Source organism: Aphelocoma coerulescens, chromosome 6 (genome assembly GCF_041296385.1).
Source record: "Aphelocoma coerulescens isolate FSJ_1873_10779 chromosome 6, UR_Acoe_1.0, whole genome shotgun sequence".
In the NCBI taxonomy this organism is placed as follows: Eukaryota; Metazoa; Chordata; class Aves; order Passeriformes; family Corvidae; genus Aphelocoma; species Aphelocoma coerulescens.
In genome coordinates this window covers 18,324,021-18,348,742 of record NC_091020.1, presented here as the reverse complement: position 1 = coordinate 18,348,742, position 24,722 = coordinate 18,324,021, and the positions used below count along the sequence as shown (strand labels likewise).

Genomic DNA, 24,722 nt, shown 5'->3' with positions numbered 1-24,722 from the left:
TACATTGAAATCAATACTGGTGTGAAAATCAGGTCAGCATTTGATCGATAAGAAACTTGAAGAGAATGGCCTGTAAAATGAAATGCCAGGTGATCTTGTGAGAAGACACATAGGTCAAAGCAAAAGAATCTCTCAAGTGGTCCTCAGGATATGACATCTTATCCCACAATAATCTCTCACAGACTATCAGGCCTCAGATGTGTGGGCACCCCGTGTTTGCACACAGTAAACCTGCAGATGTGCTGCAGATGTGACTGATGGCTGTCGCAACATTGCTACCAACCACTGTAGCAGGTTATGCCACACACCACCAGTCCAGGCTGGCAGATACTGCTATTGCACTCTTCCCTTGTGTGTGCAAGTGTAATAAACCAAACCTGGTTATAGCACAATCTGCAGTCATTTCTGGTACCTTGGTTTACTTTCTGTCAAGTAACCCAGGTAACCCAGGTCAGAGAAATTTACCAATACTTTTAACCCAGGCAAAGCATTTTATGAAGGTCAGTAAAATGCTGTTTTAGCAACATTTGTTGTTGTTGAAACCAACAACATTGGTTTTCATCCCAGCAGTGTCACTTACTTTATGGGTGTGGTTCTGGTCAGGGTTCAGGACAGTGCGCCACATAGGACCCAGCTTCCTGTGCAATCTGAAAAGTCTGTGAAGATGATTTGAGTTCTGGCATCAGAATATTCCAATGTTCCACGTTGAATTTTTGGTACTTGCCTGTCCTCCATTGTTGGCTGCACTGCACCATTGTCCTTAGGAATTATGAGTCAAATTATTAATCCTGCATATATCAGTGGCTCTTATCACACAATACACTTGCTTCCTCTTGATAAACAGTAGTTGAGGACTAAATCTTATGTATTTTATACTATGAAAAGTATTACGTCATTTTACAGAAGCAGGCACAGAGAAGTGACACAGACAATATTACTTTATTTGTTATTTTAAGACTCCCTGTAGTGTGCTACTTATATCACAGAAATAAGTTGTTCTCTTGCTCTGAAAACCTTACTGTCTTCTTATAATGTGTCACAGGAGGCAAGATTATGAAAAACTTTTTTAGAAAAAGGCAATATAAGGTCTTAAAATTTTGTGAACTCATTATTTGCACAACTCCTGCTTATTTCTTCAACATTGCTTTTGTGACTCAGTAGCAGAACTTTAAAGAATATACCCAAAACCATCACTGTGTACAATGAACACAAAAATGCTCAATGCTTCTTACATATGAACACTATATGTTATTTACAGATGGATAAGACGTATGTAAATTATTTCTGTTCTGTTACCTTCTGCTGGGACCAAAGAAACCTAGCCTCCCTTGGCTGCATAAAGCCTCAAAGTGACAAATAAAATGGCTCTTTCGAGCATGCAGGCATAATTGCACCCTGCCTTGTGACTTTGCCTTCAAAAGGAATGGGGAACAGTTGCTACACCAGTTCTTGAAACCTAAAAGGGTAATATCCTCTACTGCATTTGGGATAGCAGCAGAAGCCTTGGTGTATGCACAGAATGAAGAAGTGGTACAGGCACCTTTCCTGTTACATATTCAGTCCTTTGGTACCTGGATATATTTGTTTTTCTGGGTTTATTTTAAAGTTTATTTATTACTTAGGAAATTTTAGAGGTTGAAAAACATGTGTCTCAGGATGGTATGTAAGTAAATGGATAGACTGCAGCTGGCTGGGAGTTCTGAGGATCTGCATTTTTTCAGTTAGATGTATGGGTGCAGTTTGGTGGCTTTTAGTGTTTAAATCCTATAGTTTATCCAGCCCAAAGTCAGTTAGCAATAAACAGTAGTTTACTCCAAACTTGACACTTCCTTTAATCACGAGAGTAAGATAACATCCATTTGTGCTTCTCTGTGTTAGTGTAAAGTTGGATCTGCTTGCTTTATGTATCTACTTGTATTCATGGAAACAAATGGCCACGTGAATTACAGTTAAACAGAGTGCCAGATCTCGCTCATATTTCTACCCTTTGTAGGAAGAACTCAGATCTGACACACAGTGCCAGTGCATAGCTCGAGTGGCAGGTCTCTGATAAACTGTAATAGCTTTACGAAAAATTTTCACTCAGAACTAATGACAAAGACAGGTTCATGGAAGCACAAATCCTAAAGGTAATTATGTTTCCATTTAAGACACTGGTGCTTGAAAAGTTATGTACTTAAGACCAACTATCAGGTAATTTTCTGTGTTTGTGTTTAGCAGAGTATTCTTACAATAGCTTGACACACAGCTAGTTAAATGCTGAAATTCTAACAAGTGCAAAAAACAGACAGAATTACTCAATTACTTAAATTGATTTTAAATACAAAACAATGACAAAGTTGAAACAATATTTAAGCCCTGAAGTAATATAGCACACTTTTGATATAACTCACAGAGGAGCTACTGTGTTTTGCGCTACTCAGCATCCCATGGAGGCTTTGGCTACAGTAGCAAGTTTTAAGATGTATCTAAGACAAAATGAGAGTCCTCCTGTTCTGTGTTTCTAGTAGACTCAACGTCCAGTCTAGAAATCACATTGCATGAAAACTAATCAAGAGAAACAAGTTCTCATCATAGCATGGCAAGTAACAAAGGAAAAGAAAAAAAAAAAAAAAAGAAAGCAGAAGTCCATTTGAAAAAAGCAAAAATGTCTTGCCACATAGTTGAGGAAGATACAAAAGGTAACCACACACAAAGTCTCTTACTAAGATATACAGGTTCTGGCCAGAATTACAAGGGTGGCTGCATCAAAAAAGCTTCTGCCTCAGGATTCTGCGCACAAGAATTCAAGGCCGAACTTCAAGTTTTACCACTGAAATCTGTGCACGCAGCTCATGGCAAGGGGTTAACTCTTATTTCTGCCAGCTGGGGAATGATCTCGTACTTACTGATAGCTCTTGCTGCCTTATAGCATAGAGTTTAGCTCTTGTGCTCAGATACTCCATTAAGCATCCTGTCAGTTCACAGCATGGGGAGAGTTCTTTTCTTCACCTAACTTTATACCAATTTGTCTAACCAGAGATCTGCCAGCTAAGGAATTTCTAGTTGTTTGTGTAACTATACACTGGATATCTTCAACTCCATGCAAACCCACTGACTGCAAGTAACCACCACTTCTTGTAGCGCAATTCATGTTGGAAATTACCTCAGGTGACCACCTAGTCCAGTCTTCTGCTAAGGTTAGTTTAACGAATCAGGACAGAATACACTTCAATATTTCATTAGCATTGAACTGGTTGGTCTCCTTTTTGCATTTGCTACCTGGGTTTATTTTTAATCTATACCTCAGTATGGCCTTCTTGGGCATGCCTTGGTTTCTCAGTAGTCACTGAGCAATTTCTCTGGCTCCAGAGGTTAAAATGAGTTTGTAGTTTGTAGGTTTCATGAACAAATAACACATGTGAAAAAATACGACTCTCATCTTAGTAGAGCAATCGACAGTACTACCTATTTACATGCAGCTTGGCTTCAGCCTGACCTGGATTCCACCTGTGTGTTTTCATTGACCTTCTGGTGTTTTGTTGGAATTTCAGCTCTGTTGCTGATGCCAGCCAGTGGGACTGATACCTGACATCTGGTTTTATTTTTTAAGAAAACTGAAATCCTCCATGCATATGCTTATTTCTTTGGAAGTATATCCACTCTGGAAACACATGATTTCCACCAACAGGTTTTCATGCTCATTCTGACCTTCTGAATTAGATACTTTGCAATTAAAGTACCAAGAAGATGCTGAAGCAGAATGATATGTTGCTACCAAGTCCTGGAACAACTCCTGTAATCTGGCCATCTTGTACCATCATGGCATGAAGTTTCAGCATTGCAGAGCTTTGTAATGGACAGCACTGGGAACGACAAACTCAACAAGACTCATTTCCGTGTAGATCTACAACTGTTTTTATGTGCTTAAAAATAGTTCTCAGTATCATCTCAATGCATTTTGAGTTTAATCCACTGAATAACATTTTCATTTACTGCCATCCCTCGTGACTGTCTTTTTTATATACCAGGGTCCTTGTTCTTTGTCCCTACTTGCAGGGGCAATGACTATTCTCAAGCCTATGGCAGAGAGTTAAGTTTCCTAGAAACAGGCAGTTGTTTTATCTGAAGATCTGCTGAAAGATTACTGTTATTTGATGGGCTGTGAGAGGTGGTAAAGCAAAAAAAATTTAGATATTTACACATCTCTGTTCCACTGGTGTGTCAGCTGTGCATAAAAATCTTTCTAATACTGAAAAACTGAGAGAGTCTTCTCCAACACAACTTTTGGCAGCCTGCAGCACTGAAACTGGAAATCTGGTTTTCTACTGCAGCCATGGTAGAGATATGAGCTTAGCTGACTAACCCTATGTCAGCCTCTCTGCAGCCACAGCTTAGTTACTGATCTTAGAGCAGCTGCTTATACATCAGCCCAGTCTCCTCAGTGTCAGTACCACCTCATCGACATGAAAAACTTGTGCACCACAGCAGAAACTGTAAACATTTGCAACATTACTCTGCCTGTTCTTCCAAAAATCAGATAGTGATGGGTTCCTGTTCAAATTCCAGCTGTGGCATCACCAGTTGCTTTATATACCCACAGGTAATAACTGGTGTGGGGTGTCATTGGACCCTTCTGAAATGTTTTCTGCTCGTTAAATAGAATTGTGTCTGCAGTTCAACATCAGTGAGCCTTTGGAAATTTCAGTCTGCATGGTGGATAAAGGCAAATGATCATATTCTTCCATTGAGGCAGTTACTGAATTATGCTGGCAGCTCAGAATCAGTGACTTCACTTCTTTTTTGAAGTTGCTGTTTAGGAAACCATAGATTACAGGGTTGACGCAGGTGGAAGCCATAGCTACCAGGTGGCACAATGAGAAGATCAGGTTGTGATGGCAAGGCGAAATGATTTTGTAATTCCAGTCCACGATGGTGTTGAAAACATGCAGTGGTAGCCAGCAAACAGCAAAAGCAGCAACCATGGATGCTAACAAAATGTTTATCCTTCTCAGTTGGACTGCTCGGTTGCTGTACTCACTCTTCTCAAACATGTCCTTCCTCTTCTGCAGGCGTAAGTAGATACGCAGGTAGCAAAGGATAATGAAGAACAGAGGGATGCAATACTGCAAGAGCAGTAAAGTGGTAGTGTAGATAAGTTTGTGCTGCTCAGAAGGCCACGAGTTGATACATATTGCCTTATCAGTGGAAAAATTCATGAAGTGTGAGAGCTGCTCATACAACTCATTAGACAACACGGATGTGGTCAGAAAGGGTAGGGACATGAGACATGCTAAAGTCCAAATTACTCCAATTCCTAGATAGGCTTGGGAGGTATTTGGCCTCCAGCCAGTCGGGTTTATGATGAGCTGGTGTCTTTCTAGAGCAATAAGGACAAGGGAAAGGATTGACACTGTTACTGTTGTGCACTGAGTGAAAGAGGTCATTTTGCACATGACTTCTCCAAATATCCAGTAGTCCATCATGGTGTAAACAACAGTGAAAGGCAGGCAGACAAGACACATAAACAAGTCTGAAATTATTAAGTTGGAAATTAGGATATTGGTGACATTGGCCTTTTCCTTCTGCCTGGCAATGACAGCAATCAGACAGATGTTTCCCACAATGCCCAGAACAGTCTCCAAGCTGTAAGAGGTGGCCAGAAAGACAGTAAGGTCAGTGATGTTCATGCACTGATTAGAAATGTTCATAGGAAAGCTTCGGCTTGAGCTCCAGTTCTTGCTGCTCAGGAAATGAAAAACATCATTAACAGCCCTTGTCTTATTCATCCTGAATTGCAAAATATTTATCCAAAAGGGTGGTAGTCAAACAGAGTCTGAGTATTCTGCAGCCACCCTAAAAGCGTTATATCTGTTCTGTGGCTGTGGAAGGTCCGGGTATATCTGCAAAGGAAAGGCAAAGAAAAAGTATGTTTAGTTACGCTGCAAGAAATTAGTCAAAAGGATAAGGAGAGAGACAGGGAAACAAATGTCAGGGATTGGGTGTATATTCTGCAGCTCCCTCTTACACAGCTCATTAGATCATAAAATGGAGCCCTTTGCTACACTGTGGTATGAAAGTCTGTGCAACTCTATTGAATTATGACCATGTTTATTCATTGTGAGGTTGTCCCATGGATTTAAGAACATCTTAACTTCATTATTTAACTCAGTGCGGTATCTTGAACATCACTAATGCAGTAGAGTGGTGATACAAGAAAACCAGATCAAAATCCACCCAGGGGTGCAATTCTGGTTTTGCAAGGTTCTGATCCAAAACGGGGCAGGGGATATTGTGAAGCTGCATTTACCTTCAGCTGAGCTAAACATCAGTGTGAAAGCAGGGCATATCAGGTGCATAAAGCCAACATTAAAATATCTTATGTGAGTTAATCTGTGAAATGCGTTTGTGATTGCAGCCAGAACTCACATTTGTGTGAGAAAATCACCATGCAAAAATTCAGGCTCATTCTCTGGAAGGATATCATGGGACAATTTTTTTAAAGTCTAAAATAATTCAAAATAATTTCAACATTTTCCAGCTTCTACACAGCTGTGATAGGTCATGGGAACTGCAGTCCAAATTTCTTGCTTCCTCATTCCAGATGAACACTAGTGCCCATGAAGCATTGATATCTCCCCTAACATGACCATGTCAGGGTTTATTAGATATACAGACCAGTGCCCTGATCTTGGCTTTAAGAGTGATTGATTTGATAATGTCTTTTAATTCCTTCTGGGAAGATTTTTACTGGTTCTCCCTCAGTATAATTTTGCTTTTATTTTCACAAGTTGTAAAAGCACCTTCTATCTGCTAGATAGTGTTCCTGCACAGATAGATAGGTCTGCTGCTTAATCACTGCTGCAAGACCTGAGCCGGGACTTTCAATGGGGTTCAGGGAGCTGAACCCATGGAGTTAATTGGTGCTGCATACTTTTGGAAATCTCAGTCACAGGACTGCCTCAACTCTCCCAGATGATTCCTGTGAGCCATAGCAAAGGCTGCTTTATAATCCTGACCCTTGAGTCCAAATCCTCTGTGTCCAGGAATCAAAGTAAAGAAATCTGACTCTTCTGGGAGTTCTCATCAGGCCAGAGGCAGTTTCATGCTGTACAAAGGCTTGTAGTATGAAAAGTAAATAAATACTCAGGGAATGACACTATTTAACCACTGCATGACCCTTTCCTCAACGATAAAATGTCACTCAAACAAGTTTGTGGGGTTGTGAAAAATGTCTGAGCTTCAGAAAAAAACAACTGATCAAGGTATGAATACATAAATAACATGGTATAGTGAGCTTATCACTTCATTTGAGTAGCATTTATTGCTGAACAACTGCATGCCCAAAGATAACCAGTACTGTACAAAAAAGCACACACTATCCTACATCTTTTCCTTTGCCGTATCTTTCCCATTATGAATTTCATTGTTTCTAGAGATGTTGCCTCTCAGGAACTAAAGAAAGCAATAGTGTGCAGTAAATAAAAAGATGCTTTGGATTCACTGTTCTGCTTGATCAGCAAAAGTAAATGAGTACGGTAAATTCTTCTGTTGCTTTGCTAGACCTGTTGATTTATCTGACTGTATCTCTCTATATCTTTCTGTCATCTATCTGTATGCATCTGAGACAGTCAAGATAGTCACACAAGCAAAATATAGTAGCCCTTTCTTTCTCATAGTCTTTCATTTCCTCAGTAGTTGAAATCTTAATTAAAGAGGGACAAAGAAAATTTTCCAAATTGAGGATATAGGTGTGACTCCTTCTGTCCACTCACTCTTGTGCTGTTGCCTAATCCATGTGAACAGATTGATTCATTTTCTGGAAGAAAAAGAGGCAATGGTGACATATAGATTCCATGTTCACATATGGGGAGGGTATGGTGGTCTGTTTCAGTGTGCAAATGAATACAGAGTGAAAAACCATCAACCAGCCCCATAGTTTCTAATGATTGCTGGCCAGTGGAGATGCTGCAAGTGAAACAGAGCAAAGGGATCAGCAGCCTGCAACATTATTTTTTACCAGTCAGAAGAGATAAGTCTTGGCATTTGGACAGGACAAACAGATTTTGCTGTAAACAAAACACATGAGCATTTTACTTCAGTCCCAGCCTCATGTCCTTAGCTACAGTATCCTCGACAACAAACACATGATTCTCTTTTGTTGCTAGAAAAATATGAAAATATGTGCAGTTATTACAAACATCTGTGTCCCACGGAGTAAGCCCTCTGAAGGGTCCCAGACACTTTCGGACACGCTGAGGCATCAGCAAGAACTAATAATGCTGAAGAGAAAAAAAAAGGAAGTGGTGGAGCTACCTGAAAAGCAGAAGCCAGATCCCACAGGTTTATGGGGCACATTTCCAAGAAAAATACCAAAGACTGAGCGTGGCTGTGAGTTTGGCACTGATGGTAAGTGTGGTGGGGATAAAGAGCATCTCTGAAGGTTCTGCAATGTGTACTGTTGGGTTAGGAGCTCCTTCTCTTTTAACACCTTGCATTCTATGGTGTCCCCCACCAGGTGACTGGCAGGCACTTCCTGGGCATTCAGTCTTATGGTACTGCCCAGAGGCAAATAAGGAATTATCACCTCCTTATCACAGATAAGGGGACTGTGAGAGGAAGATGGGACATGAGTTGTCCAATGTCTCAAGGGAACCTGTGATGCACTATGAGGTACTTTAAACCACCTGCCAACCTGATGCCTTGGGAAAAGTCAATGCCAAGATCACCTATGTCTGTAGTGCTCTTTAACCCTTATTCCAGCAACCATAATGTAAAAGGCAGTTCCAGAAAAACAGAAAAACAAATGTTGTAGTGACTTATCCTGCACATCATTATGGTATCCTTGGGTGGCAGATCCTCAAGGATAGTTACTGCCAAATGATGTGTTTGACTTTCAAGTTGTTTGATTGCCATTCAGTTTATCCTAAACCAAGAGCCAGTAATAAGCAATGTGTACATATTCTGTTTAGATATTTGAATCAAAGGTTAGCTAATATACCAAATCACCAGTGCAGTGGGAGCAAGGGTGTTAGTCCCCCTATCAAGTTTGTTGATTACCCCAGAAAACACAGCCATAAGATGATGGTCTAAGAAAAACCAGCTTTTTTTCTCCAGAAAGTGAAGCAATATGTACTTGGCTTGTAGGAATAAGAAGTATATCTCCTAAATCAGTTTGTTGAGGGAGAGAGGGGGTACGTTTTTTGTTTGTTTTCTGCTCATTTGTTTATAAAGAAGAAAGAGGAATCCTGTCCAGAACTCTTAATGAACGTTGGGTTCAGTAACAAGAACTGAAATGTTCATGAGAGTTTTTTCTCTAGTTAATGCAGCATGAGACAGCTTCTCTAAAAAGCAAGTGTCACAAAAGTCTGCAGCAAATTAACAGGATACAGAAGGAAGAGGAGAATGAGCTTTCAGATTTAATCTTAGTGCAAGTTAAATTCCCCACATACATCTTTTACAGACATTCATCACTGCTGTTTGTGCTGGAAGCAAGGAAGAAGAGCAGGCAAAGTTTGGAGGGTTTGTCTTGGCAAACAGCACAGACTTCTAAACTAACAAATGTCACTCGGCTTGTCTCAAAAATAAAAGAAACCAAATTATCACTTGTCAGCTCGAAATTCTTCCCCCAGGGCACAATCCTGTATTTCCCAGAAAAATTCCTCAAATGAAAGGGAATTCTGTAGAAATGAGTCAGGGAACAAAATAAAACCCTCAGTGGGTTTCAAGGAGACTGCTAGACCACAAGTGGCTTCAAGTAGTTAATGCAGGACTGCCCTTTAGAGAGATCTCTGGACTCGAATACATCCTATGAAAAACCCTATAAAAACTTTTCTTCCTGGAGACCAGGATAAAGCAGGGACTGCTACAGATGCTGGGCTCTAAGTGCCCACTGGAAAAGGGTGGGTCATTTTTGCAAAGCTGATCATGATCATCCACTGCCTGTAATCAAATAACAGTCTCCACAGTTGTGATGGACAGTGGAAACCAATTTCCACATCAGACATTAGTCAAAGATAAAAACATGTTTGCAGTGTCTAGCTTCATTATCTGGTACTTAGAAGCACTTGCTTATCTACCTCAGAATTTAACTAGTTGCTCAAACAACTGCTGCTTTCAGTCCATAAAGCTTCTGAGAGAAGCAATTCCTAAAGACATGCAGTGATTGTATCACTTATTTAAACAGTTACAGCAATTACTGGGAGTAAAGCCGCTGTTGTGGGCTAGAAAAAAAAGGAGCAATGGAAAGGTTCAACAGAATGCCAGAATCCATATTACAGATATTAATTGCAGTAGTGGGGACTGACTGGCAGGGGTATCCCCTTTAGGCTGCCAGTGGCATTATCTCAGTAAAGCAGTTTTGCCCCGTTTAGCCTTACATACTAAAGAAAGGTTAAAAATCACTTGGCTGTTATTACAGCTTCCCAGGAAAGTAACACTTAACTAGAAGAGGAAACATGTCACTGAGTTTGCACAGACATCCCACAGCAATGTTAAATCCATAAGGGATTTGGTACAGTGAAAGTTAATGATGGACTCCACCTTTTTTTGACTCTGTTTTGCAAAAATATTGGGAGCAGCTGTCTTAGGTCATTAAAAAAAGCTGTATATGATAAAAATTTCTAGAACCTGCATAATTAGGGTATAGAAAAACTTGTGTATATTAATATGTTACAAGTCTATAACATAAATAGACTTACAGGTAGAATAAATATCCAGGAAATTGAATTCCTTTTCCCCCTCTCACATCTCATGTTTTCAAGGGAAACCTTTTAGAGTTTAAAAAGTTCAGTTATGAGTTAATCTTCTCTGATCTTGTAGAAAGCAGAGAAGTTTTACAAAAGCATTTACTCCAACTTTTTATTTTCGGGTTAAATTCCTAACAACCTTACCAAGGACATGGAGCCAGCTCACAAAGGTAAACTGTGAATAGCAAGTCAGCAGACCAGAACAGTTAGCCCCTGATTCCTTAAGAGTAAAGGCCTTTGTGACGTTTGCTACACAAGAGAAAAAAACCCACATTTTTACAAAGGTGATTTTTACCAAAGGAAGTGGTGAATCCATAAAACATTGCAATGGGCACCTCAGTCAGTCAGGATATCTGGAGAGTGATGTGTTGTGTCCTGTCTGAAGCTGCATTGGTTGTGTGAGGACCAAGAAATCTCAGGGACTAGGAGATAAGAAGGGTTTTCCAGCGACCAGAGGCACATAGGAAGGTTCTTTCTATCACACTGCAGGGTGGCAGGGAGCACACTGAACTGCAAAGGCCCCCAAGAAGCTGCCATCTCCCTCTTGCACCCCAAAAGGTTACAATGCTTTACTCAGTAGATACAAGGGTTGGGCCTTTCGTGACAAGTCAAACTGGCTTCATTTATCAAACACAGTCACCTGCTTTTAAAATAACAGGTGATAACTTTAATATAGAGATGTGAGCTCCTGATGGTCTGAAATAGAAAATTTAGAAAATTCTTACCAGTTACTGATGGAGAGAATCACTGCTATTGCTGCACATTTCAGTTCTGGAAGAAAGCAGAAATGCTGTAGGAGCAAAATAAGATCTTCTGTGCCCTAGCAATCCAGGAGAGAAGCTCTGATGGCTGTTTCTGTAGGTAATTTGGATGGCATCTCTCTCCCTCTCCCCCTCTCTCTCCCACCCTCTTTCCTTCCCTCCCTTCAACTTAGCCAATGAATTCTGCTTTGTGATTATGGTCTGACTTTGAAGTTCTGGCTCCCTCTGCTGTTGTATAAATATACAAATTCTAGGGATAGTTGGGAGGAATAACAACTTCAGAAAAGAGCTGTGAAGTATCTGAAGCACAGCTTGCCCCCATGCTGCACATGAGTGTGATCTCAAGTGAAAACAAGGGGACAAAATACAGACATAGAACCTAATCCTGTTCTCCTTGCTGAGGCAAGATCTCTAGGGCTCCAAAGAGAATTTTGCCTCATACTTATGAGGCCAGTACCAGTTTTCTCAGATTTTCCATTCCACCACAGACAGACACTGAAATTTTCTTTTAGAAGGGTGCACGCTGCAAGTCCTTAGATTGTGAAAGGGGTAGAGGCACACGGTTACTCAGGAAAAGAACTCAGAAAAGCTCAGCTTTTCCTGAGCTGCTATTACTCAGGAAAAGAACTCAGAAATCAAAGAGCACTGAGAAAGTTGGAAATGAAGGGGGAAAGGGATTTGCAAAAGTGCCAGATTTCTGTGATTTTTTTTCCCCAGGTCTTTCTCATCAAAAAACAAGGCAGAAATCAGAGTTGCAAATTTTTCTCTTGCATGGGAAAATACACAAACAGAATATTTCCAATGGCTATATGAGAATATACTAATTTTGGTCTTTATATAAAAATGGTTTTAAGCTATGGTCAGCTACATAATTAGTCCAGTGGCTGATGCTATTCTGGAGCCCTTCTAAAGTTGTGGTAAACAGTTGTAGCAAATAGGTATTTTTATTTGCAGGCATGTAGCATGGTAACAGAAATCAAATGTTTCAATATCAAGCTCTTATGAACTAAACTAACAGTGGAAACAATTTTTCATTTATACTGTATTATTTCTTTCATTTTTTCTGGTAACAGCTATTAGAGATGTGATCATCTACTTCAAGAGCTTAGCAGATAGCTTTCATCATTAGAGAAATAATCAAAGCAGAAGTAGGGATATATGGTATTTTGGCATTTCACGTGTCATGGTGCAGAGAAGCACAGAACTGGAAACTGTATAATGAACAGTGTAAGCTGGACACTTGTCCACAGTCAACGATTTTTAAATCAGGGATTGCTTGAGCTGCTTCTTATTTTGTGTTACTCATTTTTTTCCAGCCTCCTTTTCAGAGGCTTTATTTACCAACTAGTTTGAATGAGTACCCCATATCCCAACATTCCCCTTTCACCCAGGCACCTCAGAAGGAGACGAGCTTTTCGATCTGGCTATGGAAAGGGACATGCAGGCTGTGCTCAAGATGAGAAAGCATCAGCCCACACAGATCTTGAGCTTCTGGCCAGCTTTACAGGAAGTAGAAGATTCTTCCTATCTTACTGGAGACAGAGGAGCTGAAATTATTTATTTGGCTGGCCTTTACACTTCTGTTTCTTCCTTAATTTATTTATCGTATGTTTATTTGTACTGCTGTTTAAAGCATTAAAGAAAGGGGGGGGGGGGGGATGAGGGAACCATTAGGAAACAGACAGTCCTTTTCCTGAGGGATATTTGGATTTGTGAAGCTGTTTTTCTGTTCCTCTCAGCTGCAGCATTCCTTAGCCAGCCTTGACTCCACACCTTCCAAATATTTATTGTGCCACCTTTATTCTCTCAATTCAGACATTAGAGCAGAGCTTACAAACTAGCAAATAAACATCTGCTCTCTTCTTAAAGCCAATAGAAAACAGCTGTATCCCTGTTCCTGAAACACTGCTCAGGGCTCTGCTGCCCAGGGATCAGGAAATTACTTAACCACCAATATCTTGCTATGTCATCTGGGACTTTCTTCTTGATGGACTTTTAGGATGAGCTTCTCTAGCAAGGTTCTGGCCTTTTTGGTGAGGTGAAAGGGGCTGCATTAGAGTCCTGTTACACACATGATCTTTCAACACTGTATCCAAACTGCAGGGTGAAAATGCTTGCTATTAATAAGCTGATGTGGGAGCAGCACTTGGTTCATTCCAACCCTGTAGACATTCGTGGAGCTGGGACTTACATGCATCAGCAGCCACTGAGTGTAAGCCAAAAAATGTGATGGGGCTGGAGCTGCCAACCAGCAGCTGTCCAGACTGTAGCATAGAGGGGCCAATACTGGAGCTACCTTGCAGTGAGAACAGCAGCAGCAAGACAAAGATGCCAATGCAGATTTCCTCAGGTGGGTCTGGGTTCAGCACCTTGCTACAAGGGGTTCTGGTAGTTGAGCTAGCTGGTTTGTATCGGGCCATGGGTCACTTCCCAGTGGGGACTACAGAACATGAGTCTAGAGAGTCTCTGTGAGGATCCCAGCCCATTAAGACTTGAGAAATGCACAAGAGTATTTGTATGAGGGTGCATAAGAATGGAAATTCCACATTGAGAAGCAGTGTGGAAGCACTGTAGTCCTAACTATTGCTAGCCGGGTGCTGTCAGTAGACCAGTCCCATTTGCTGTTGTTAGGGCATGGGATAAAGAAACTGTAGCTGGCATGGCATGGGGCTGTCCTAGTTCCCAGAGAGCAATAAGAAGCCTTGTTCCCATTCTCCACCCACAGCATGTGCTCCTGTTATGAGAAGGCACTGGAAAACTGTCCTGCTTGCTCTGCAGCTGGTTACAAAAACAGTTGGACTCCATGGAGACAATGCATTTCAAGGGGGTACAGGTGCATGAAGAAATAGTTATCTCTGCTCTGGCCAAATAACTCCTTCCTGCAAGTGGTTACAGTCACAGCAAGGCCTCTACCAACCAACATTCATTGGGTGCAACTAAGCATTTCCCTGCAGTGACAGGATTGTCACAGCACTGGGATTACAGGTGGACTCTGGATGTTTTGAGGGTCTCCTCTAGTGTTCTTGTGTCAGATCTTCAGCCACACCAGCCTTCCTTGATGGAGCCCTGATATTCTGTCTCCTCCTTTCCTCTGAGCATGAAATTTCAGAGACCAATTCTGCTACAGTACATTTAGCAAATCGAATTGTGTTCCAGCATCTGGAGTCCTGCTCTCTCTGGCACTGCTAAACAGTGAGCAAACAGTATCCACAAAGAATAGTACTAGGCACTTGATGACAAAAGCATGTGGAGAAAATGTACCATGGAACAGTACATAGTCCATGTGTATGCTAAGTTTATCAGGGCTACGTGGCATCCTTGTAGATATTTCACATATGTTTGATTTGGCTTTATTTTGTCTGAAACTTTACCTCTTTCTGAAGCAGAATTGCTATTTTAACCATTACCCACCATTTTCAACTTGTTCATAACCTTCATTCCATTGGGAGAGCTATGAAACTGATGTAACATCACAGGAATTTTTCTGCACTGCTTAAATGACGTTCAGAAAAGTAGCCCTGTTACTCAGGTGTCCCTAGACAGGCCCTTATAAATGAATCCAGCATTTAGGAAGCTGATAGCATTACCCCTTGTGTATGCATCTGTATCTACATCTACCTCCTTAGATATACATACACACAAATATATATGTATGCATTTATATGTAACTGGATGAAATCCTCTGATCCACCCTCCACAAGCAGAGAAGTGAGGGTCCCTCTGGCGTCTGTTCCTCCCAGCCTGGATGGGTCATAGCCAGATGCAGTGATGTCCATGCCACTAGCCCCAAGAAGGCACAGAGAGATATGATCAAAGGGAGCTGTTACTAGTTCTAACTAACCCTGAGGCCCAAAGATTTAAGAAGATAAATTATATTTCTCATTTTACCTGCTTCCTGGAATCACCTTATTGACTGCCATAGATGGAGTTTTTTCTGATAATTGGTAAGATGTTTTCCCTATTATGTGCAGGTTTTCTACTTGTATGTATGTTCTCAGCACCACACTTGCAAATAGACCTGCAAATAGATTGTGGTTTTCCACAACAGATATTGAAAGAAGTTGTTTCCATTAGATGAAATGTTTAATTGTAATTCACTTCAGGAAGGTAGAAGAAAGGCGGGTGAAGAAAAGGGCTATGATGCCAGTGTTGAATAAACTGAACACACTCAAATTATTTATCTGGCCTTTTAAGCTGTACAGCACTCTTTTTATAATTGCTCTTAATATTGTATAAATAGATTTTATAGGATATTTCTCATATTAACTACTTTCATGGACTTTGTACCAGGCACAAAGTAATGCCTGAAGTCTACAGGCTAAACATGATTTATAGTCTAGGTTTCCTATAAAAACAGCTGTCATGGGGCTGTTTGTCAGTGGCCTTTGATCCAAACAAGATTATTGCAGGAAATTCTACCCCAGCATGGAAGGCTACAGAGCTATTTATATGGCATTTCTTTGCAGTAGGTTGGACTCCCAGGCATGGGATTGCCTTTTTTGTAATGTACCCATCATCTCCTGGAGAATATGTTCCCTTGTGCATCTGTATTAATGGATTGACCTACACAAGGCACCAGGGTGAGGGGAGGCTTTCAAGGGGCTGTTTTTCTGGTTTGTTTCATCCCATTCTTCTAGTACACATGTCCTTGGGGGAATGTCAATAAGTGTAATAGCATAATGAATCCCTGTGTCTGGCAGCAATTTATATAATACCTGTTAGTTTAAAAGCTAGATGATTTCCAAATCAATAATTAGGTTTACAAACACTTATAGACACCATGAATTCTTCTGTTTTCAAGGAGACCAATCAGTGACTACAGTGATGTGATGTATGTGAAAATTTATTTAACTCTGGATCCCAACAGGGAAAAAGCCTGTGGTAAAGTTTGTTTACAAATGTGTGTGAGACAAACCACCTAGTGTCAGAAATGAGATAGATATGGCACAATTAGAGCTGTGAAAGGCATGAGGCAAACTCATTTCTCTGGAAGCCATGCTGCTTGCTGCTTTCCTCTAAAGGAGAGATCTGGAGCGTATTCAGCTACTGGGGTAGGTGTGAAAGAGGAGAAATACATCATGTGGTCTTATCCAGCTCCATTGTAGACTTTGCAACTTATATCAGGATTAGTCTTCTTCACCACTCGGATGGAACAGCTTTTCTTGTGGAACAGGCCGACACAGTTCACCCTATCATACTTCTTGGGGATTAAAACCCTGTCATTGAGAAAGGCAAAGAGAAAATCAGCAACTGAGGCATGGTCTGAGAAGGATACTTACTGAGCTACAGCCATCCTGGAGCAACTATGGATTGACTTGGCTTGTGGATATCCCTAACAAGTGCTATGGATTATCTCAGGAGGAATACAGAGTCCTGATTTTGGCTGTTAACGGATGAAGTGATTTCCCAACATTTGTTGTTGTTTAAATGCAGCTCTTACTCGTCATTCTGTTAGGGATTAGCATAAATTCCCACTCAGAGGCAAAATATGGATTAATTCTGCCTTCCCCATTCAAACTAACACTTTCTTGATAACAACAAACAAATTAAAGAGTGCTGAATCATCCCAGCATGAATGAATCCCAGCTGGGCCACTTCTCAGCACAGGACAGCTCCCTACCTCACAGCTGAGAAAATCTGGGAATATATCCCTCCAAAAGTTCCTTGGGTTGTAGCCTTCCTCACAGATCATTTACAGGACTCTTTCTCCCTCCCCTTAAAAGAAGGATTTTTCTAGCTTTCTGGGGAGATAATCAGTTCACATCACTATATTCAGGAAGACACAGCTGTCCTTGATGACTCACTGCCATCCAGGATGCAGAAACACACAAGAAAGCAAATTATCATCATGTATGTCCTGTTTTGATAAGGAGGAAGTGTGGGCTCTTGGCAGCATGGGAAGGATGTTAGAATATCTGAATAGATGCTCGCAGGTAGGCCAGTGGTTTGGTGCAGAGCTACAGAAACCCACAAGTTCATGTGTTGTGGGGTGTTTAGGTGTCTGGAGACAAGTTGGTGAATAGAAGGAGCAAGAATACAGAGGCTAAAGGGAACCACACACCCAGTTAGTGTCTGAGTCAAAAGAAGGACTAGGTGATGAGGAAAAACTGTGCTGGAGACACCCTGTGTTTGATCACGTTTCTTCCAAAAAAGTCTGTGTGATTGACAGATTATTCTGCTGGTCATGATTAGAGCTAACTGGGAAACAGGAACAGGAGTTTTGCTCACCTGAGTATGACATTTCAGTGCATGCTTTCAGTGAGGTTTTTTAGTGTGACTATTTCAACCAGTTTCTGAATAAACAAACAATAATTTGGGTAAACTTACAAGCTGCAGCAAGTCATTGCACCCATCTTGCACCTGCACTGGAAACAATCTTCATTCTTCCACACCGCACCGAAAACATAGAGGTTTCTGTCTGAAAGGCACCCTGCATGTACACACCAGAAAATAATAGTCAGGAAATCAACAGACACAGACCACAGTCTTACGTTTGTGGACTAGTAATCAAAGCACTGATTTCCACAGAGTCCCACCAGAGAAGAGCCTAACCCCGTGCTTTCCAGAAAAAATACCATGTCTTTGCTCCCGCAGCGTGCATGAGTGTATGACATGACATGATAAAATGTTGCAAACACACACCAGATGCGTATTATTCTGCTATTGCAATGAACCTGAAAAACACCTTAGCTTATGGCTATAGGAGGATCTTTCTGCCCTTTCTTATATTCAACATACAGTTTTAGACTTTATTTTCTCACTCCTTCCTCCTCCCCAATTCTTATTTTACCTCAGCTTGTGCTACTAAACCGAATTCAAACAACAGTTGTGTTGTCTTTGCTTCGATTTTAGTGTCAGGTGCCCCCTTCAGATGAATCAATGCCACTTTAAAGTACATGGGGTTTTGCCACATGGGCAAGTACCTCAGTCATACATCAGCCCAGAGCGTAATTCTTGAATGTCTCAGTCCCGAGATGCCTCTGGGTGGGTTGATTCCTGAGTAGGCAGCTGTTTGGATCATTCCTCAGCCAAGAGCATGTTATGCTATTCCAACATTCTAAGCAAAAAGCCTTCAAATCTCAAAATTAATATCTCAGGGATGTCTAATATATTTGCCATTCTTACCATATTTTCTGGCTGGTCTAAGGTAACAGCGAGCAGGAACACACAGAGCTCTTGAGAAAAGAAGGATCAAGCAAAAAACCAGCAAGAATTTCTTGAAAGGAAACAAGAATATTGTTTTAGAATTAAGTGGTTTTTTTCCAAAGGTCTGGCACAGAGTTATGAACAAGTCCTACTATTCCAAATAAAATCAAATCAAAAAATACTTCCAGTATAAAAAATACTACATACACACACACAAATCTGATAACTTACCATACTTGCATGGGCTGCTCACATTTAATAATGAGGAGTAGTGTCTATTTATATACTGGGAGGAAACAATGGTCAGTGCAAAGGGAGGTGATGTAAATATGTTCCCAGTGGACACTCTAACCTGTTCTGATCATCGATCAGAAGGTGGCACCTCAAAAAGTCTTGCAAAGGCTCATTTTGTGCACTGGCATACATTGGCATCTTGAACTCCATTGTGCTGGTGTAAATCTAAAGAAACTCCAGCAGATGCACTGGTTGCTCCACATCAGCGCTGGTGTCAGTGGAGAAATCTGACCACCTGAAAGCAGTGCCTCCAGAACTGGCAGGCCATCAAGGACCAGCAGGGAAAGGACACTATTGTTCGACTGACCTGCTATGAGGAGGTACAGGACAGGTCATTCATACAGAGCAGTGGTGTGGAAAGTCCACTGTTCTCAGACTGATCTATTATATTTTCAATTATTTTATACAAGACACATTACTTCCATATTTAGCAACCTGCAGAAACTAGCTGCAGTTCTGTGTCTCTCAGCTATGGAAGCAAAGCCAGGTCCAGGGACTAGAGGCAGATCAGCATGACCAGGTATCACCCTTTTGGCAGCAAAAATGAGATGAGATGTGTGTTGTCTGAGTCCAGAAACAATGCTAAGGACTGAGGACGGCAAAGATAGATAAAGTTCCAGTTTTATTTCACTGCATTCATGTCCTGCCTCAAACACAGCTGGAATTGGACACCAAAGGCAGTGTTGTTTCTGCAACAGTAAAATGAGGACATTTCCTTCAATACATATCTTACCATAGGTGTCCAGGTCTTTGTGACAGTAGACTGTTAAAAAACACAGTATGTGAGGCTGCCTCTCAGAACCAGCCAGAAAAATTAGCACAGATCCCTGTGGCTACATTAGGACTGCAGGGATTCAATGCTGTACTGAATTGGAGCATATGCATAACAAGTTTCAAAAGTTACCAGAGCATTCCCACCCTAATGAATTGCATTAATTCCATTAGCTTGGCTCTTTTAGCACACCTGGCTTTAATTAGGCACCTTGATTGGTATGCCTGAATTTGTTAGCTTCCACTGATTGACAAACAGCTAGAGGAAACAAAGCTGCACTGGAAGTGGTTTTGGAACAAAAGGGGCAATGGCAGAACAAGTGTGGTCTCCTGAGGGATCTGGAGTCAAGTGACTGTTGTGGAGGGGGTGGCTACTGTTTGTTGTGACAGAAGATCTGAATTATGTAAGTTCCTTTTCTTTATTTGTTTGCATAAACTTAGTAAGAGATTTTACAGCTTCTGTTGTGCTTTGCTTTTAGCTTTGCAGTACAGCTGTCAAGTTTTGTGTTAACCTTATGATTTTGGCAGATCATGCTCTGTGTGTGCAGTTCTGCTGCAGGAAACAGTTGTGGTGTCTAACGAAATGCTTTGAGGAAATACTCTTTCTCTGGTAGCCTTTAAATAAATGAATTTCTCTTTGAAGGGAATTATTTGCTCAAAATAATTTGTTAGCAAAGGCAACAAGGTGAAAACATAAAAAAGTTCTTATACCACTGTGAATTTGGTTTTATTTCAATTGAAACCAATTGATTAGGGTCTAGAGTAGCTAGAGGCCAGATCCACTTCTGCTCTGTCCTGCTATAATTCTTGAGAAATCTTGTGCTGTGTCTTGAGGAGAAATAAGTGCTACAGTGGATAATATCTCCAGTATAGTTGCAAGGAAATGTAATAAGCAATTCTGACTTGAAGGGCATGGTGGATTCTGAATAATTCTCTTACTTAAAATTATTATTTTAATTAGCTAATTATCTTTTTCTCCTTGGAGAGAAGTAACTATATTAATAACTTCTGTATAATTTTTGCTGTTTCTCAGGTAGGCAGATATATTTATAGGTATAAAATATACACATAAAATAGGAAACTGAAGTGTGACCAAGGCTATTGCTTCCAGAGGTGCCTGTTAGCTCTACCTCCTGAAACGGAAGTGTATATTAAAGTATTCTGTGTGCACTGTTTCCTAAGAAAAAATTTTAAAAGCAGCTTAAAGCATCTTGGATTGCAGAACTGAGAATAAAAAACACAAATGCTTATGAAAGCCTGAAACCTTGAGTTTGAAACCTTGAGTTGTCTGTGGGATCTGGAGCAGAGAAGAGTCTGAACCTGTCTCTGTTGCTGATCAGCTTAGACCTTTCCTCTTGAGATAAACAAGCTTTTCCATGACAAATTATTAAAAAAAGGATGAGAGAGGCTTCTCTGTTGTGCAGATGTAAATGAAGTCTTCAGGGGCTGCAGTGTTAAGCACGTGTCCTCTTTTAAAGGAAGGATAAATTCTCAGCCTAGGTGATGGCTGAGAAGGCAGAGTACCTCTTAGACGTGGTGACTATATTAGTTTGCTGCTTTCCCTCTGTACCTTCTCCCTTGGGCTCTGTTGAGTTGGAAGTGCTCAAAGCCCAGTTCTAGACACACTGACTCAGGTCAAGCAACTTCCTTCACTGGCTTGTGGGGGAACAGCAACAGTTAATGTGTGTCCCCAGCCTGAGTTCTGTGAAGCAATGAGAGGAACATCCAGCACCTCCTTTCCCTGTTTGTCTCACTCCTGCATCTGTCAGGGAAGTTGCCAAAGTAAACTGCTCAAATCATGTAGTGGTTTGGCTAAAACAGGGATTCAGAGCCAAGCCAAGGAGGCAATTCTGCCCTGGGAAGATTTTGACAATTGGAAGGATCCTGAGTTTTCTGAGGAGAAGCCTGGAGTTGGAGGGACTGGGCTGCGATTCCCCCTTGAATGACAGGGGTGATGGGATGGTGGCTCCATATCACCAAGGCTCTGACTAGGGTATCAACTCTATCATTTTATTATAACTTACCCACATTGAAAACATTTCTTCAGAAGACTTCAGAGGCTTTAGGCTTGATCTACTGGCTGTCTATTGCTTTACTCTGTGCTTCAAAACTGCATCTTAATTATTAAACACTATGGTGGGCCTCAAAATTGGGTTAAAGCACAAAAATAAATCTGACCTGACTTCAAAGTGGTTGATGTCAATCCGTTTTACAGAAGTTAATATGGGAAACTGATGTTACCACTGGCTCTGACAACTGGCTGACTCCATTTTTAGCTGAACCCATGGGAGTGAGTCATTAGGTAGGACCCTACCTAATGCTTATGCAGCTCTGGGGAAATCAAATGAAATTTATTATTTTCCCCAAAACTACTACTTGTGCAACCTGGCCCTTTTCAGTGAGAATAGAGTTTGATACTTATTAGGGGTGCTGCAGCACTGGTCTGGCCTTGTGGTGGGCGATACTGTCTTCCCTCTGTACAAATGATTCAAGATTGACTTCCTGACGCATTTAGGTTATGCAAAAGCACATGCCCAAGTCCTCTCCCAAATGGCATTTTTTAAAAGACATTTCTCTATTAACTTGCACTTTCTTTCTCCATCAGTTCACACCTTTACTGGTCTGGGGCAGATGAGTCTTTTGTGTATGTGGGCAGGAGTTATTTTATTTTAAGTTTGAAGTATTTCAAGTCGTTTAGCCTCTGTGCATGTTCCCCTTTGTCCTGCTTGGCAGTGTCTCTGAACGCCCTCCCTTTGAAGCAAAAATTGAGTCCTCTAACTGCTCCTCATGCAAAATGCCTGATTTTTTTCTTTAAGCTGGCCAGCAAAATGGCATAACACAAATGTAGTGCAACAACTACGTTACCTTAAAAAGAGGTAAACGTTGCTTTTTCCTTCCTTCTGTACTAGTACTACAGAGGGAGTAGTTTTGGTCTCAATCCACAAACTTATTTAGACCACAGATTCCCACTTGCCTTCAGCAGGAATTAGCCCTTGCTAATTAGTTTGAGTCCAGAGCAGCTCTGTCTTGTTTTGCTGGCCTTGCTGCACTAATGAAATCTCTCTGCTCCTTCCTCATCCTGTCATGGAGAACACACTGCAACACACAGGGAACAGGCACATGTGTGTCAGAGCTGGTATGACATTAAGAGATAGTCAATGGAGAAGGGGTAAGGTTAGCAAATGAAGCTTATTACCTTCAAAGTTAAAGGATGCTGCACTAATGCAATGCACATCAGTGAATTTTTAAAGCTGATATTAAGTATGGTTACTGGCATGGATTCTCGAAAGCCTCTATCAGCTGGGCACAGATTTTCCTTCAAAGTATTAGGAGTTTCCTTTCTGGTACCTGCCTTCTCCATTCTTGAAAGACAAGAAAAACACAGTGGAAAAGGGGCAGTATAGACAGAAACGGAAATAAGAAAAATGCAGTTTGAAGTTCTGTAAGAAAAAAGTTTGTTGATGGAAGCTTTAAAGCATGAGATTGGTCCTATCAATGCTTCTACAGTTAAAAAAACTTATGAAGTCCCTTTTCTTCCTAAACCAAATTAATCCCCTTGCTATTTTTTTCTGTGAAACAGAAACGCCTATTTAATAATGCATATTAAGCTTTCCCTTTTACTCCCAGTGGTGTTTTCATAATCCTTCATATCTGACTCAACTCGCGCTGCTGTGCTCAAGGGGAAACTCCTGGTTTTGCTCTGTTAACAGTCAGACATGCTGGTGCATCTGTTCCCTGAACAACATTCTGAAGTCGTGCTGTTGCTAAGCTTTTCTTCTCCTGTAGTAAGGATAATTCAGGAAAGCCAGTCTTATTTCAGGTTCAAAAAGCATTCTTAAAACTACTCAGTCCCATTCATGATGTCTCCTTGGCTATAGACTAAAGACAGGTCTAAAATGCCGCTTACATTCTAACTCAGTGGACCAAACTCAAAATGAGGTAGAGCTGCCAGCTGGATCAGGATCTAGGTTTTTGTGTTCTCTGTAGCTCCAACTTTTCCGTCCACTCCTTCCAGCACAGGAGCACTGTGCTATGCTGTAATGCAGTGACTAGTGATTTTATAGTAGAGAAAAAAGAACAAACAAATCCAAAACATTGGCACCAACAGAAAAATGAAGTTCCAGAGCTGTCGTATCTGTACATAAATAAGCTGTACTAATGTAGCTGGGCTGCAGGTTCAACAGTCTGTTCAATCAAGCTCCTAATACCTTTCATTAGGCTTGAACTGAAAAACTGAGGTCCTCTCTGAAATTCTTGGCTGGCATGCCAGTTTCCATCCCTGATACAATTTTGGTTGTTCTAACTTTTGAACCCTTTCTTACTGTAGAGAGATTGAAGAGTTCCCAACTTTAAAGTGATAGAAGAAATCGAAAGGACATGTTAATGACAGATATTGGCTGCTCAGCAGTAATTCTGTCTTAAAAACATAGGCCTAAGGCCAGTCCTGTAGCCAGATCAGACACTGAACTTCTGGGTGTTATGCTCACAAATGCCTGCCAGGATTTCTCATAATATTACAGAGTTGATCTCTTATCTAACCCATTATAATTTCCTGTTAATATTAGAGGACAATACTCTCTATGCTTTGAATTAAATTGTTCAATAGCCTCCTTTGCACAGCCAAATACAGACAGGAACAGACTGAGCTGGAAAGAAAAAAAAAAAAGTCTTGTGTTACATAATCTAGTTTGTTACTTCAAGAGTCTAAAGAATTTTGAATGAATACTGCAGCAAGTCAGATCCTTGCTCACGTCTCCTTGACCACCAACTTTGGTGTGCAGAACAGCATCTGTTCAGGAGCAGGGCAGGAGCAGGAGAGCACCCTAACAAAATAAGATCTTGCAGCCTCAGAAAGCTTCCTCTACATGTAGAACATGGAGAGACTAAGGGGTAGTGCTGTTAGGAGAGAACAAGCAAGTCCCAAACTAGGAACTGAAAAGGAGAGGCAAAGTACTTCAGGGAGACACTAATGAACATAATCATTAGAGTTGTACTCTAATGAGACTGCAGCTTGGCTCAGGGC

General features: G+C 41.0%; 1 protein-coding gene and 1 long non-coding RNA gene across 2 annotated transcripts; both read right to left on the bottom strand.

Annotated features, from left to right (window-relative positions):
- Positions 1-4,634: 4,634 nt before the first annotated feature.
- Positions 4,635-5,768, bottom strand: NPY4R2 (neuropeptide Y receptor Y4-2). Its single transcript, XM_069020410.1, has one exon. The coding sequence runs from the start codon at positions 5,766-5,768 to the stop codon at positions 4,635-4,637; it is 1,134 nt and encodes a 377-aa protein (XP_068876511.1).
- A 10,483-nt stretch (positions 5,769-16,251) lies between these two features.
- On the bottom strand, positions 16,252-19,830 carry LOC138112823 (uncharacterized). The gene is made up of 4 exons (XR_011151863.1): positions 19,662-19,830; positions 18,614-18,704; positions 17,816-17,918; positions 16,252-16,704 (listed from the first exon to the last, which is right to left on the bottom strand). It is a non-coding gene; the product is annotated as an uncharacterized lncRNA (long non-coding RNA).
- Positions 19,831-24,722: the final 4,892 nt, after the last annotated feature.